The sequence below is a fragment of the Anopheles merus genome, chromosome 2R, assembly GCF_017562075.2.
Source record: "Anopheles merus strain MAF chromosome 2R, AmerM5.1, whole genome shotgun sequence".
NCBI lineage: Eukaryota > Metazoa > Arthropoda > Insecta > Diptera > Culicidae > Anopheles > Anopheles merus.
In genome coordinates this window covers 48,968,137-48,982,448 of record NC_054082.1, presented here as the reverse complement: position 1 = coordinate 48,982,448, position 14,312 = coordinate 48,968,137, and the positions used below count along the sequence as shown (strand labels likewise).

The 14,312-nt window shown below is 45.6% G+C and overlaps 1 protein-coding gene across 2 annotated transcripts in view; it reads left to right on the top strand.

Moving 5' to 3' along the window:
* Positions 1-13,259, top strand: part of LOC121603629 — a 64,263-nt gene extending 51,004 nt beyond the window's left edge. For both annotated transcript variants that reach the window (XM_041932652.1, XM_041932654.1), the window contains exons 4-8: positions 6,037-6,235; positions 6,317-6,402; positions 6,484-6,613; positions 6,703-6,828; positions 6,907-13,259. In XM_041932652.1, coding sequence (XP_041788586.1) covers positions 6,037-6,235; positions 6,317-6,402; positions 6,484-6,613; positions 6,703-6,828; positions 6,907-9,711 — 3,346 coding nt within the window. In that variant the 3' untranslated portion in view covers positions 9,712-13,259. The remainder of the gene's footprint in view (positions 1-6,036; positions 6,236-6,316; positions 6,403-6,483; positions 6,614-6,702; positions 6,829-6,906) is intronic.
* Positions 13,260-14,312: the final 1,053 nt, after the last annotated feature.

Here is a 14,312-nt window from a genome sequence, read left to right as displayed (position 1 = left end):
TCGCCCCACACTGACCACCAACGCGATCGAATCAATCGGAATAACTTATATTTTCCCCTTTTCCGAACAAGGAAAATTGCCGCTTCCTACATACCGCCGGCCCAACTCAGACAGATCCCCGACGTATCGGCCAGGCATCATTGAATCTCGGTTACATCAACCGGGCCTGAGCATTATGGTTGTGGCCGGGGCTTGCAACGGTAACCGAGCCGTGCAATAAAGTGCAGCGATTAGGTGCCGGGCGAGGACGCACGTTTCCTCGCGCTGCTCCACAGGTTTTTAGTACCGGCGGTGGTACCACCCGACAATGACACCTACTGTATATCTACTTTGTTTCGTTCGATTATGTCGATGGTGTGCTCGGATGGGATCGACGCGCGCAAGGAGAGGTTACGCGAGCGACCGAGACTACATGATTGCGATGTAATCCATCGCGAAAACCGCATAACTTTGCTGCCACCGACTAGCCGCCCTTGTCCTACCCGCTGTCGACCATTACAATAGTCATAATACAAAGCGTCGCAGTCGCAGCTCGATAGCGTGGAAAAGAAATGCCTCATTGAGCGGCAACGAAAGATGGGGCCCCCGATAGAGCCAGGGAATGAAAAGGTGAAGCGGATGGTAGGAGGGCAGTGGGAAGAAAAACCGGTTGACCGCCTTCACCGTAATCGCCAAAGGAACATCAAGGAAACACAAAGAGGAAGCAACTCCTCCGTGGCTGTGGTGGCCAGTTACTGGTTGTAGCTGGAAAATCGGTACGTTCGGATGACCATTGCTACACAGGCAAAAGACGTTCGCCAGTACTAGTTTCACTAGTGTGCTCCTCCACGCAGCCACAGTGGTGCACACTCACGGAAGGACAACTTACGGTCGGTTAAGTTTTCTGATCTAGTGGCGCCTTGCACTGGAGACGTGACACAAAAAGGCGAAATTTTGAACCGAGCTGTTTGACACACCCGCGCGTGTCGGGGACCCACTTCCGGGAGACCGTGACCAACAAACCGACGCGGGGAATGGACGAGTCGAAACCTCTGACCCAATTTATGTCATTTTCATCGCGCCATTTCCCAGTAATGAGAAGGATTTTGCGCAAAAAAAAGAAAGAAACAAACCCCCAACGGCAAATACAAAACAAAACGAGTGGCTTGCGGGCAAAACGGGGATGGAGCAAAAGCAACATTAGCACATCTTGCCTGTTACATGCCGGTCAGGTTGCCGATGCGTCACCGGCACCAAAACAAGAGCAGCCTCACGTTGATTCGTTTGGCTTCTTTTTTTCCTTCTTTCGATTGCTGTTTTCATATGCACTCTCCAAAAAATAGCAGAAAAAAACAAACACCGACCGACATTAGTGCCAACGAGCGTTGTGTCGAAACAGTTCCACCTTTTTTTTCTTCTACTTTTCTTTGCTCCCTCTTTCTCCGGGCGGGATTGCCAACACAACCGAGGCAGCAAAAGAAATGCACTCTAATTATCTCATCAACACCTGCGATCGTGCTGCCGATGCTGCCGATGATGTGCGCCTGGCGCGGGAGGATCGTGTCTGCATCGATCTGGGCCGATTCGAAACAACTGACCGAAAATCCCTGACCGACGCAGCGACGTTAGGCGTCGCAGGAGCATGAGAAGCGAAGAAAGAAAGCCGAACTGAGCCGCGAGGTAAAGCAAACCGCTGTGTGTGAGTGTGTGTGTGGCGGGTCGTAATGTACTTATTATGCTGCGGTATGTGCTAATGTAGCTGTGATGTTTATTAGTGGTATGTAGGGTAGGGTTGCAAGGAACCTCGATTTGTTAAGTGCCAGATAACGTCCGTAAACTTGGGCTTGTTTGCGGCTTACCCTACTGTTGGTCTGTGCGTTGTAGCCGGTAAGGGAACTGCTACTGATGTTTTACATTATTTTTCTAGTAGTCTTACATGGGTCTCGGTGGTGAAACGAAAACTCAATTAAGTAAAGAATGTTAGGTGTTTTTCTTTTTAATTGCTGAAATTGTAATTTGAAGCATGATAACTTTCAACCAAATCTGTGGACAAATTTGGAGAATTTAACTTTGTTTATTGTTTTGACTGACGTTGTAATAATTCATAAATGTTCTTCTATTGGTTATTATATCTTTACAATCCGTTGTTTGGTAAACCATGCATATCAACATGGGTTTCCCACTTCAACAGAGTTGAGTTCATCTCAAGCAGAAATAACTAATCTGGAGTCTACATAAATTAATATCTAAAACAACCCACATAATCAAGAAGCAGGCCACAAATGGCGGTCACCGGAAGTACAGCCGAATCAGAGAAATTCATAATGGTGCGAATCAGATGCCTCCCTGTTGGTTGAATCTAATTGTTTATTCTATTTTCGGCTCAAATCGCATAATTGTATCAATTACGCCAGTTTCGCGCCGATGTTGTGTCTTCCCACACGTCCAGTCCTTGGAATGGAAACGCTAGAACTGCGCAATGTTTTGCCTCCTTTTTTCAATCCCACACTTCAACACCTACTACCTAACCTGGACACTTAAGCTATCCGAAAACACGTGTGTACATAAACACTTCTGTCCAAGTGCAAAAAAGTTTGGGCGCAATCCCGCCAATGATTCTGAGAGCATTAAAGAGCCTCTCGAGGTGCGCTGGAGGAGGAGGAGGAGGAGGGCGCAATTGAAGCTTTGCCTGCTTCTATTTGCTGAAAAAGCTGAAAATGGATGCTTCTTTGCTGGCGGTAAGCTGTGGAAACTAGAGAATTGTGTTAATTACCACTACCGCATTACCTAGATTTTGGATAGAATTGAGCGAGTCTCGAATGGATGCATTCTTCTTTATCTTCTATTTCCTCTGCTTTGGAAGGAAGAATACCGTACAGAGACGCTTAAGAGGAGGTATATAAGGTTAGAGTAAAGTGTAAGTAAGTAAACACTTGTCGGTAGGCATCAGAGACATGCTAATTGTACGCCGGTAGCACTCTTCGAGAGGGAAAAGCTTTCGCAAGCCGGCTAGAGCAGTGCAGGAAAACGTTGTAAACGAACTAATTTTCGAACGATCGACGAAGCTCATCTGTAATTCTAATTTTGGGCAATGAAAATCTGGTATCAAATGCGCCGCATAAAATACCACACGCGATTTCCTGCTTTTCCCGCAAACAAAAGCGAAAGCCGAAAAACAGCACGGAAAACCCGTTTGCCGCCGGCACACCGTGAATCATGTCACGAAGTCACGAACATGATCAGCTTTTCCTACCGGTCGGGCTGCTCTCTGGCTCGTCAGGCAAGCGACGAAAATCGTTTGTCGTTGTGAGGTGGGTTGAGTTTTTACCCCAAGACGGCGGGTGCTTCCGTAGGTGGTCGGAAAATAAAACCAGTTTCCCTCGAGATAGGTGGTGCACCCTTACCGTGGAAAGGCCGAACGGTCTTTTCCGGGGTTGTTCCGGCGTGTGTGTGTGTCTGTTTGCAAGCGATCATAGCCGATCAGGAAGTGAGGGCAGCTGTGCTCCAGTGTGCTGGTGAGGTGGTCGTACTCGTAGACCACCATAGACAGTAGTAACAGCAGTGGCTCCCAGCGAGAGAGCAGATATGGGAATTGCGGAAACGATGCGACGTATTTATTCAATCACGGGGTAATATATGTGGCAGCACGTACCAATCGTAGCAGAAAGCTGAAAACAAGTCATTACAGATGTTCCGCAGGTGTGAGGCGTGAACATTGCTACTGACCTGCTGCAACTGATTCGCATTGTTGGCGAAGCTTTACCTTTCAGGTTTAAGGCAGTTGTGAAATTTGCGCTTTACGTGTACTCTGGCTTTGACAACTTCGAGCGATATGTAAACATCCTTGAACATCCGTTGTTTGCCTAAAGGATTATCTTGCTTGAAGGTAATCCTTATCGATTGATTCATCTTTTCCAACTGAACGTATGTATGCTTGGAAGAGAAAATGTCCTACAAATTCATGCTGATCTTTACCTTTAAATACGGCATGGTTGAACGGCAAAGCGTACAATTGTACTTCCACCATACTTGTATGCCGGTGACTGTGTTCAGGGCTTAAGGGTGTTGAGCTGGCGCCATATTTCATCTCGTCGTCACGCACAGGTTTCCTTGACCCAGATGAGGTACCATATTTGGGATGTTTCTGTTTTTGGCGTCAGTTTTGTGTGCTCTTTTTTTCTCAACACAGCTCTTCGATGTGATCACCCTGCTGCTACTGTCAAGAAGGTTTTAACAACAGTCGTTGTGGGGCACGAAGGAATGTGTTAAAATATGCTGCCCCAACGCACATACACACAACTAACAAAGCAAATTCGTGGACTGGGTAAAAACACGGTTTGGGATATGGGGGTTATTATCTTTTTTTGTGAATGTGTGTAAATTCCCTTACACCACTATCATGGGCTGACCTTCGCAGCCACACGTCGTGATCACGTCGTCAACTGACGGGAACCACTACTCGGAAGTCGGCGTTAAAATAACTGTTCTGCCGAATGTTGCTACTGAGGTTGGGAGCAGATGATATTTGTGTGTCTTCAGCTACTTGCGCCACGCCGAGGTGTGACTTCCGGGCGTAAAGAGCCCCGGATGTTGTCGCTTCTCGTGCGGTGAGAAAACTGAAGCACTTCCTATCGGTGTGTGGTGCGTGCGCTCCATTGTTTACGAACGATGGGGCAGCATCGCGAGCGAAAGTCGGAAGCGACGCTTGCCCTTAGACCAGAGATGTACCATGTAGACAGCTGGGGGAAAATGATCGACGGTCGTTCGTTGACCGCGGACGGTCAAGTTGAGGGACGGATTTCATCCCAGAGCAGTGAGTGAGGAATTCGCACGGAGGTCAGTAGGAATCCGTTAAGTAACACAGATTCTCGTCATTCCCAACACGGTGGAGCGGCCAAGCCAACCAGCTCTAGCTGTGGGTAAAAAGAAGTGGGAAAATGATTTTGGGAAGGGTTTGCTTCAGCAAAGTGGTTATGACGCGATATCGTTCTTTCTTGTCATGTATTTGAACTATATTACATTCTCGCTAAAACCGTTAACTGAAAAGCTTCATTTCTATGACAGTTCTTTTCTGGCTTTTCCTTCGCCGGAAATGGGAGTTACGTTGGACGTTACAATAATAAATCGTTTTACTTTGTACAGCATTATATAAACACACTCATTCGACCAGACACAATCATTATTATGCGATTGGCCGAGACAAAATTGAATGAACGAATAACGAGAATCTCCCAAAAAAAAACCTTGTGATTGTTTAAACATTAGTGCATTACTTTCATCTCTTACAACGTCGTTAAAGCTTTTCACTTTTCCGCCTTTTACTTCGCTGTGTGTTGGCTTTTCTTGTATCTGGGCGCCCTGTTTCTTCGCCAAACGACACCATGATTAATGAAGGCACCAATTGACTCACAGCGTCGTCCTGCTTTAGCTTTTGCGTAATCTTATTGCTCAAAAACAGTTTGTAAGTACGGGGATGATCAGTCATGCCCTGAAGGGATCTTGCATGTATCTATGTGCTTATGTTTTGCTTGAGAAAATTCGTTTCGCTGGTGTCGAAAATAATTGGCCGTTTTTTCCCTTGTCCCTTCCGATTTTGGCGGTTGGCACGTGTTGTAAATGCCTCGGGACATTCATTTATTATGATCAATACTCAGGGAGAGAGATAAAGCATACAGATCCCACATGATCGGATGCCGTTTGAATGATTTTGTTTTATTCAATACGTGTTTCTCCGGACCAACGCTTTCTTTGTGTCGTGAATTGTTGATAACGTTATGTTTCATGCATGATCGACCGATTCGGTAAGCGTTTCATCAGTTTAATCGCATTGGAAAGTTAAATACTTTTGTCTGCTATTCTTACACAATTCGACTCGTTTTTGTTTTTCAATACAAGGTCTAGAAACTTCAGCATAAACAGAGAAATTTCGATCGATTTCCACACATGTTATCACTGTAACATTACGAAGATGTTTATTGCATCACACACCAAGCAATAATGTGTCTCCAGAACGAATCGGACACTAACCATACGTTTCCTATGTTTTCACCCACCCAGGTTCATGGGCGTCTGCGTGCAGGAGGGACAACTACACGCCCTCACCGAGTACATCGAGGACGGTTCGCTGGAGCAGCTGATCGCGAACAAGGCACAGTATCTTCCGGCCCTCTGGAAGATAAGGATCGCGCTAGGGATTGCTCGAGGAATGCAGTACGTGCACGATGTCGGTATCTTCCATCGCGATCTTACGAGCAAGGTTGGTGTTGGTTGGTTGCAGCCAGAATTGGCATTGTAATTATGGCCCAGTACATAAATCATGCTGTTGCATTTCTTTCAGAACGTGCTGGTGAAACGGTTACCGGATGGAATGTTCGATGCGGTGGTCGGGGACTTTGGACTAGCGGCTAATATCCCCCGAAAGTGGTTAGTATAATCCCTAGAGCACATTTACAGTCCGTCAGAAAACGATTTTTTTATTTCCATTGCTTGTCTTCTTACTTATAGTGGCAAACCGCGCCTTGACACTGTTGGCTCACCGTACTGGATGAGTCCGGAGTGTCTGAAAGGACAGTGGTACGATCAAACCAGTGATGTATTCTCCTTTGGAATAATCTTGTGTGAATTGATAGCTCGGGTAAATTGACAGCGAAGCTGATGCAGTGCGTTCATTCCATAATGCAGTTGGTAACCTTTTCATTCTTCTCCTTTTTTCCAAATTCGCAGATTGAGGCAGATCCAGACATCATGCCCAGGACTGATACGTTCGGTTTGGACTACATTGCTTTTGCTGATGTGTGCCCAAACGACACGCCACCGGCGTTTTTAAGACTGGCCTTCTATTGTTGTACTGTAAGTAGAGGACTTGTTGCAAAGCATGTATGCGGTTTGATATTGATTTGTTGTCATATTCTCGTCCAACCATTTTAGTATGATCCAAAGAGTCGACCAACCTTTACGGAGTGTGTAAAAAAGTGTACGCTGCTGTCGGATGTGTGCGAGGATAGCTACAATCATCTACAGCAGCAACAGCAGGCACACTATCGCATGAACCTAGCGAACGGAAGTGCGATCTCGAACGGTGTCGGCGTGAATGGGCTGAACGGGTCTACCAGCAGCAGCTCGGAACCGGTGCCCGCCGTCAGCGAGAATGTTTCCGCGGGCAGCAGCACAACGACCACCCCGTCCAGCAGTGGCGAGTATTCGCAGAACCCGCTGCACCACCGGCGCTCCCTGTCCGAGAATGTGATCGTATTTCCGCCACACACGACGCCGAGTGATAAGGCGCGCTATCATATGTACCAGCGGGGCAACTCGGTGGTTCGGCCGGCCGAACCGGCCATACCGGAATCGCCCACCTACTCCAACCAAACGCTACGCAAGGTGGCGGAAACGATGCTGCTGAAGGACTCGCAGTACAAGCCGCGGGCCAAAACGGAACCGGGCAGCGGAACGAAAGCGAATCCGTTCAGTGCACTGTCGCAGCTGAAGGGCGTCAAGAAGATTCTCGGACCCAAGCCGGCCGTTACGACGTACAGCTCGGGCGATTTGTTTAGCTCGTGCTTTGAAATATCGGCCCCATACTTCCGGGCCTGGAACTCGGTGCAAAACCAGATCGTGCGAAATGCGCGTGAAGGTCGCAGCTGTGCCGGCGGAATGGCAAACTCGGGCGGTTCCAGCTCCGGCAGTGGGCACGGCGAAGGACAACCGAAAAGTTTGCCCAATTCTCCCACATCGCCGCGCAAGGAGTACGGCGAGGAGGACGAGGATCAATCGGCCGGGGGCGCGCTAGCGAACGAGTACCGCAAAGTGTCGCTCGGAAATGTTCGAAAGTATCGGGCCAGCTTCACCGAACTCTCTAGTCATCCACTGTACAAGAGTGGCCAAATTGAGAATGAAATTGCGAGTGCAGGCGGAGCGACGAATGCGGCCAAGACATCCAGCACAGCCACCGGTACCAGCTCGGCAGCCTCGCCAAATAGCGTCAATTTATCTACTGTAAAGAAAATGTCCAACGGTAGCGTTAAGCCGATAATGCCTTCCATCGTGTCGGAGGATCCAGTCGATGAGGAATTGGAACTGAACGAAGAGGAAACAAAAGCAGGAGTCAAAAGTTCGAAAGTGCTCAACGGTGGCGATAGCCAGCTGGGCCATATGTGTGGCAGTAACAATGGAGACAGCGGGACGGAAGAGGGACAGGACGGCGCGAGCTGTGATGGAGAATCGACTCAGCTGGACGATGAGGAGGAAGAGGAGGAGGGTGTGGAGGATGGAGAGGTGGTAATTGTTAGGCAGAAGACTGACGGGGAACCGAGAAACTTGGAGGAGAGATTGCTTAAGTCTGCGTCTGGTACGACCGTGATAAGCGAGCCGAGTACGACCGGCACGAGCGGGAAGGATGCATGTCCGGAGGGAGATGTGGTACTTGAGACGCCTCGGATTCTCACCCGACGGGGATCGACCGAGAGTGGATTCTTTTCCTGCCTCAACGAGGACTTTGGTACGTACAAATCGTCACCTTGCTGCTGTTTGGATCAGATTACACACTTCGAATCGACGGACCGGCTGTCGATGTGCAGATGCATCTACGCGGGAGCGGCAACGTTGACCGGTGCAGGAGGACCAGGTACTGCGTCGAGTGGAACGCCTGCCGACGGAATGACCGGACTGATGTCCAACCAGACATTGAACGACAGCTCAAGCATACTATTCTTCGACGATAGCTCAACCACGGTCAGCTCCCTGCGCAGCATGGACGATCTAGAGCTGTCGGATTCGATACGAAAGCGCTTCAACCACCTGCACCATCTCCACCCGGTGCATCACCAGCTTCACAACCGGCACCACCACTTGCTGAGCAATGTGGACATCGATGCCCGGTCGATTGACATGGGTCTGATCAATCGGTTGGCGCTTGATTCCGAAATAAGCAGCATGATTCAAAAGAACCAGTTCACCAACCAGCTGCTGTACTGCAAGAACCGTTCCTCGTCGATTTTCACCGACAGCTCGGACGATATCAGCAGTCTGGCCGGTTCGGACTCGCTGCTGTGGGATGATCGCTCGTGCACGACCATGCCAAACACTCGCTCTGCCCAGATCGCCAAGATCGTGGAGTATTTCGAGCGCAAGGGCCAAACATTCAAACCATTCACTGTACCTGATACGCTACAGCTGGGCGCATCTGCCTCCGGGAGCCACTGTGGTGGCAGTGGAACAGGCAGCTCCGTGCATCTGCAGCATCATCATCACCATCACCATCATCATCTACATCACCATCGCCCTAGTGCGGCCTATGCAGCGGGAACGAACGCATCGTCCTGTGCTGGGATGGGTGTCACGGCCACGGGCGGTGCCGCACCAACGGCTTCCACCAATACAGCAACACCAAATGGAGCGGTCATGGACAGTGGGCGACGGCATTCTTCCACTTCCGGGGCCGTAACTTCCGCGGCAGCCAATGCAAAGCTATCTCAGGCTGAACTAAAGCAACGCTTCGAGTACGAAGCGTTCTGTCTGGAACTGGAACGAAAGCAGCAAGCTTCCGTCACAGTCCCGAACGCTCCCCAAATACGGTTAAACAACATCTGCGAGGGTAACGTTCGCTCAAAACTGCAACTGTTCGATAAGCAGAGACAGCAGAGCAATGCTGCGGCGGCAACTGTGGCAGCCACAAACGGCACGGCACTGACTAGCAGCAGCAGCGGCAACAATGTCAGCATTAAAGAGGTGTGAATGCTGTGTGACGATTGCACGGTTCTGGCGTGTCGCTTCACGCTCGGTCTACACAAAGATCCCCCCGGCTTGATGGTAGCCACTAATCCGTAGCAGAAGTAGCGCGTTCAGTACCAACGCAGGCAGTAACATGAACGGGTTAACCATAATAGATAAGTAGAAAAATGATAATGATGCGAGACGTCTTTAGAATATCGACTGGCAATAGCGATCCCTTCACACGGCTATCACACAACCAGAAGACAGTAGGCTGAAAGTTGACATACTAAAAGTGTACAGAAGACTAAAAAACAAGAAAAAAAAGTTATATTACCTACCCATGTAACATTTGTTCAAATGGACGGTTAGATGAAAATAGAAGAAACCTCCCAACTTGTTATATGTTTCTCCGTCCTAGCCGTCAGCTACATGAGGCAGCAACAAGTAACAAACCAGCAAATTCAATCCACTAAGCACGAGGTAATCGAAATGTAAGAAACAAATGCGCCAAACAATTGTAACGTAGAACCTGATCGGATGTGTCAAAGAAGTTGCAGCAGAGAAAGAAAGAGAGTGGCAAAAAAATAAGAGCAGTAGTAAAATATATACACATTTCAATTTTGCACGAGCCAATCACCCCTTAGCGCAACAGAAGAGCAATAGCCACAATAGATAATTGGACGGGAGAAGTCAATCGGACACTGTAGTCGTTATTGTCGAAGGTGCAAATACGATCCCACAGTGTTGGCGCAATGGGCGTCACATCTTCTCCTAGATCAATACTTCCATCCTTTAGCGACATTTACATTTACACTCAAATGTTGAGGTAGTTAAACGGGGTTCTAGCAATCATCAGGAAAAACATTTTTATGATGCAAATCCAACCCATCATTGGTGTGAACACGCTAAAGCGCCTGGCGCTATCACGGCATCGTGCAACGATCTAGCTCCATTAAAAGAAACAAGTAAAGTTTGCCAAACATACTGTTGGAAAAGGAAGAAGCAAATGAGATGAAGATATCCTGTTAAAAAAAAAATAACACAGAAACACACAATACCGATAACGAAACATAGGGCAAGTATAAAGCGTGATGCATAAGCACCATCATAAATAACAGTTGGGCCAATCAATTTGCGGCGGTTTTGTGTCTGGTTAGAAAGTCTGAAAAGGAAAATGTAAAGTGGGGAAAGAGTGAATCAATTCGTAAACTTTTTGACGTCCATTTTTTAAAATAATCAATTATATTAGTAGTACACAGAAGAAAAATGAGTTTATGAGGAGGATTAAAAAACACAAATGTGAATATTATGAATCAGAAATAACACACACACACACATCCATCGCAGCCTACAGTGATCAATGTTGTGAAGAAAACCTGTGAGGTGAGTTGGAAGGGATTGTTTCTTTTTTTCTTCTTCTTTACACATCTCCCGCGAGAGGACTGAACGATAGTATGTAGCAAATCACAGCTGTGCAGAAGAAATAATGCCAAAAATTGAGATCTACACACATTCACGCATGCAACGCTAAAAAAGTGCCGCTTCTGTTTCTTTCCTGCGTTACATTGCAAGGAAAGTTAGGAATATCATTTTCGTTCTGTCATTCGCATTATTAGCGGTTGGCGGCGTGTGCACCACGAGGCCTTCCTTATCCGCACTCTTGCATTGGTATTTCTTTGAGTTTGTTTCCGACAACCACCAGATTTAAATAGTGTAGTTACAGTGGTTGGTTACACACTCTCGCCTACACACAGTACGAACGGTACAGACACAGGTTTACAATCAGAAGGCATAGTTTATCATATCGTTTGCCACTAATTTGCTTGCCTACCTCCAGCATCCGTTTGCTGCCAGTTTCTTTTCCCTTTCCTTGCGAGCGCCACTTCTTCTATTTTATGTGGCGAGGCACTAGTATTCTCGTTCCCTTCATATCTGTTTACACCTTTTATCTACTAGTAAATATGGGCATGTTTGCAATATACTGATCTAGCTACGCATAAAAAAAAGATAGAAATTAGTTTAGTAAGTTCTTACGTTAGTGTCAATTAATTGCAGGAATTATTGGTAGTGTATAAATAGTGTGTAGCGGCGATTAGTTTGTTTTAAGGGTCATCGTTCCCACTGCACAGTGCTCGGCCACTTGCTATAAGTTGTAAGTCGGGCTACGTCTCCAGCTAGTTTAGGGACGGGAACGGCGGAGGGTTTAAGACTCCGTTCCGGTGTGAGATTATTTATTACTATTCTTCTGTCGCTCTAGTATACCTTTATGCCACTCTAAGTGATTACACTGCAGCGTTACTTTTAAGTGCAAGTGCGTTAGTTGGTTTGTGTTTTGTTTTTAGCAACAGGTAGCCACAGGTAGAATCCTATCTTATGGCTATACTCGTTAGAGACCCGTTGGTTAGCCAATGCTCTAGCTTTGTGTGCTGTAAATAGTTCAATTTAGCGTGGAGCTGTAGGTACTAATTTTAAATCACATTCACAACAAACATACAAACCACAACCCAGCAAGCTAACATACAATCATCAGGAAGATAAGCAAGTATTACCTAACTTTACATTAATTTTCGCCAGTCAGCCAATTTTCCTATCGTTGTTCTGTAGTTTAGAACGAACAGACAGTTGAACTGCGTTTCTTTCCCTGCTCCATTTACTGTTACACTTTGGTACATTTTAAATCCGTTGCTCACCTAGTGAACGCTTGAGTTTGTGTTGGGTCTGGGAGAGAACTCCTGCTCGTCTGCCGGTAGTATTTGATCCATCCAAGCGCGAAACTAAACGCAACCATACATAATTAAATATTCGTACTATACATTGCCGGTGTCACACCGTAGTACAACCCACACACACGCTGTTCGTTTATAGAAAGAGCAAACTGTTATTTGATGTTCTTTAGGGTATTCTCTTACCAGACAGGTTTAACTATAGAATATGTAAAAACAACATTCAAAAAAGCTAATAATACCGTTTTCTTCTTCAACCACCTGAAAGGGGGTAATGTATGCAGGGCAGAGTATGTTTAAAAAATATCATAAAAGCAAATGAAATTTGGTTCGAAAACCTTAAAAACACGAGCGGAAAAAGATATCAATTTTCACATTATTACACACGACTGTTTGCAATCTATATTGCAGGTGCAAAGTGCCGCGCCACTGTGTACTCGGTCCCCCTCATGCCAACTGTATGGCTTGTATATAGGTATATACAAATGATAAAGTTAATATATATATTTGATTGTAATTATTATTGTACCAATGAATCAATTGTGCGCAACAAAGTTAAAAACAGCCAATTACAACAAAATTGTGAGGCCGTGTTTTGCTAAATTGTTTGCAGCAGAACCGTTTGCAGACACGAACTACAGATTCAAATTAATGAAACAATCGGAAAAGTCCATAGGTCCATAGAGAATATTTTTAATTTTCGAGCAGCAGGCAGGTGTAAGGAAATTCAATCCACAAATTAGGTCAAAAAGATGTCTAGTTACAGAGAGGAAGCGATCGTAAGTTACAAACTGTGTCAAAACTGGGGAAACTGAACGAAATGTTAATAAACATTAGTGAAATACATGCTTCTTCGTTTGGCTTAAGACTCTTCGATGACAGAGCGTAAATTTGATGTGTTGGTAAGGCTAAATGTTTTTACATCTACTTTTTTCTCATTTTCTACAGGCGTTAGAACAATTTGCTATCTTTTATTTTTCTTCAAATTCTATTTTGTGACTTCTGACCATTACGAACTAACTAACAAAAATGAACAACTACATTATTAAGAAGTATTAAGAATTTAATCTATTTATTAGGCTTCATCCATCAATTACGAAATGCTTATAGAATAGCGCGGGGGGGGGGGGTGATGACGTCAAACGTTACGATACTAAAATCCTTGGTCGCTTGGTTGGAAAGTTCTTGGTCGCAAAATTGTTTGTCTTAATGTTACTGGTCACAAATTTATGATTGCATAATTCTTGGTTGCAAAATCCTTGTTTGATTTTGTTTTGTATGTAGTGCAGATTTTTGATTTTGCGACAATTGCAGATTTTTGATGTTGTGATGATTGAAGATTTTTAATTTCGCTATAATTACAGATTTGTTTGCAATAATCGAAGATTTTTTTTCTACTGTCACAGATTTTTTTCAACAATAGCATAATTATTTAGCGACAATCGCAGAGTTTTTTCGACGATTGCAGTTTTTATGATAATCTTTTTAATGATAATTTTTTTTGGCAACAATCGAAAATTGTTTTACGGCAATCCCAGACTTTTAATACAAATATCATAGATTACCAATTGTGTGTGGAACGCATGCATCCCAGAGCGATGCACGTGCATCGATACGGATTTTACCTAAGTCGGCGGACATGTACTAGCTACCCAGTGAAAACATATGCAGCCATACTTGTTGATTTATAAAGCAGCAGTAAATTATAAGTCTCGGGGATGCCCTCCTTACCACGTACCATAATCGATCTGAGGACGTTTATCTTTGGTTACAAAATTATTATTCGCAAACGTCTTGGTCGCATAATTCTTGATCGCAAATTCCTTGGTCCTTAAATTATTTGTATCATAATTTATGATCGTAAAATTCTTTGCAGCAGTATTCTGTATTGTTTTTTTT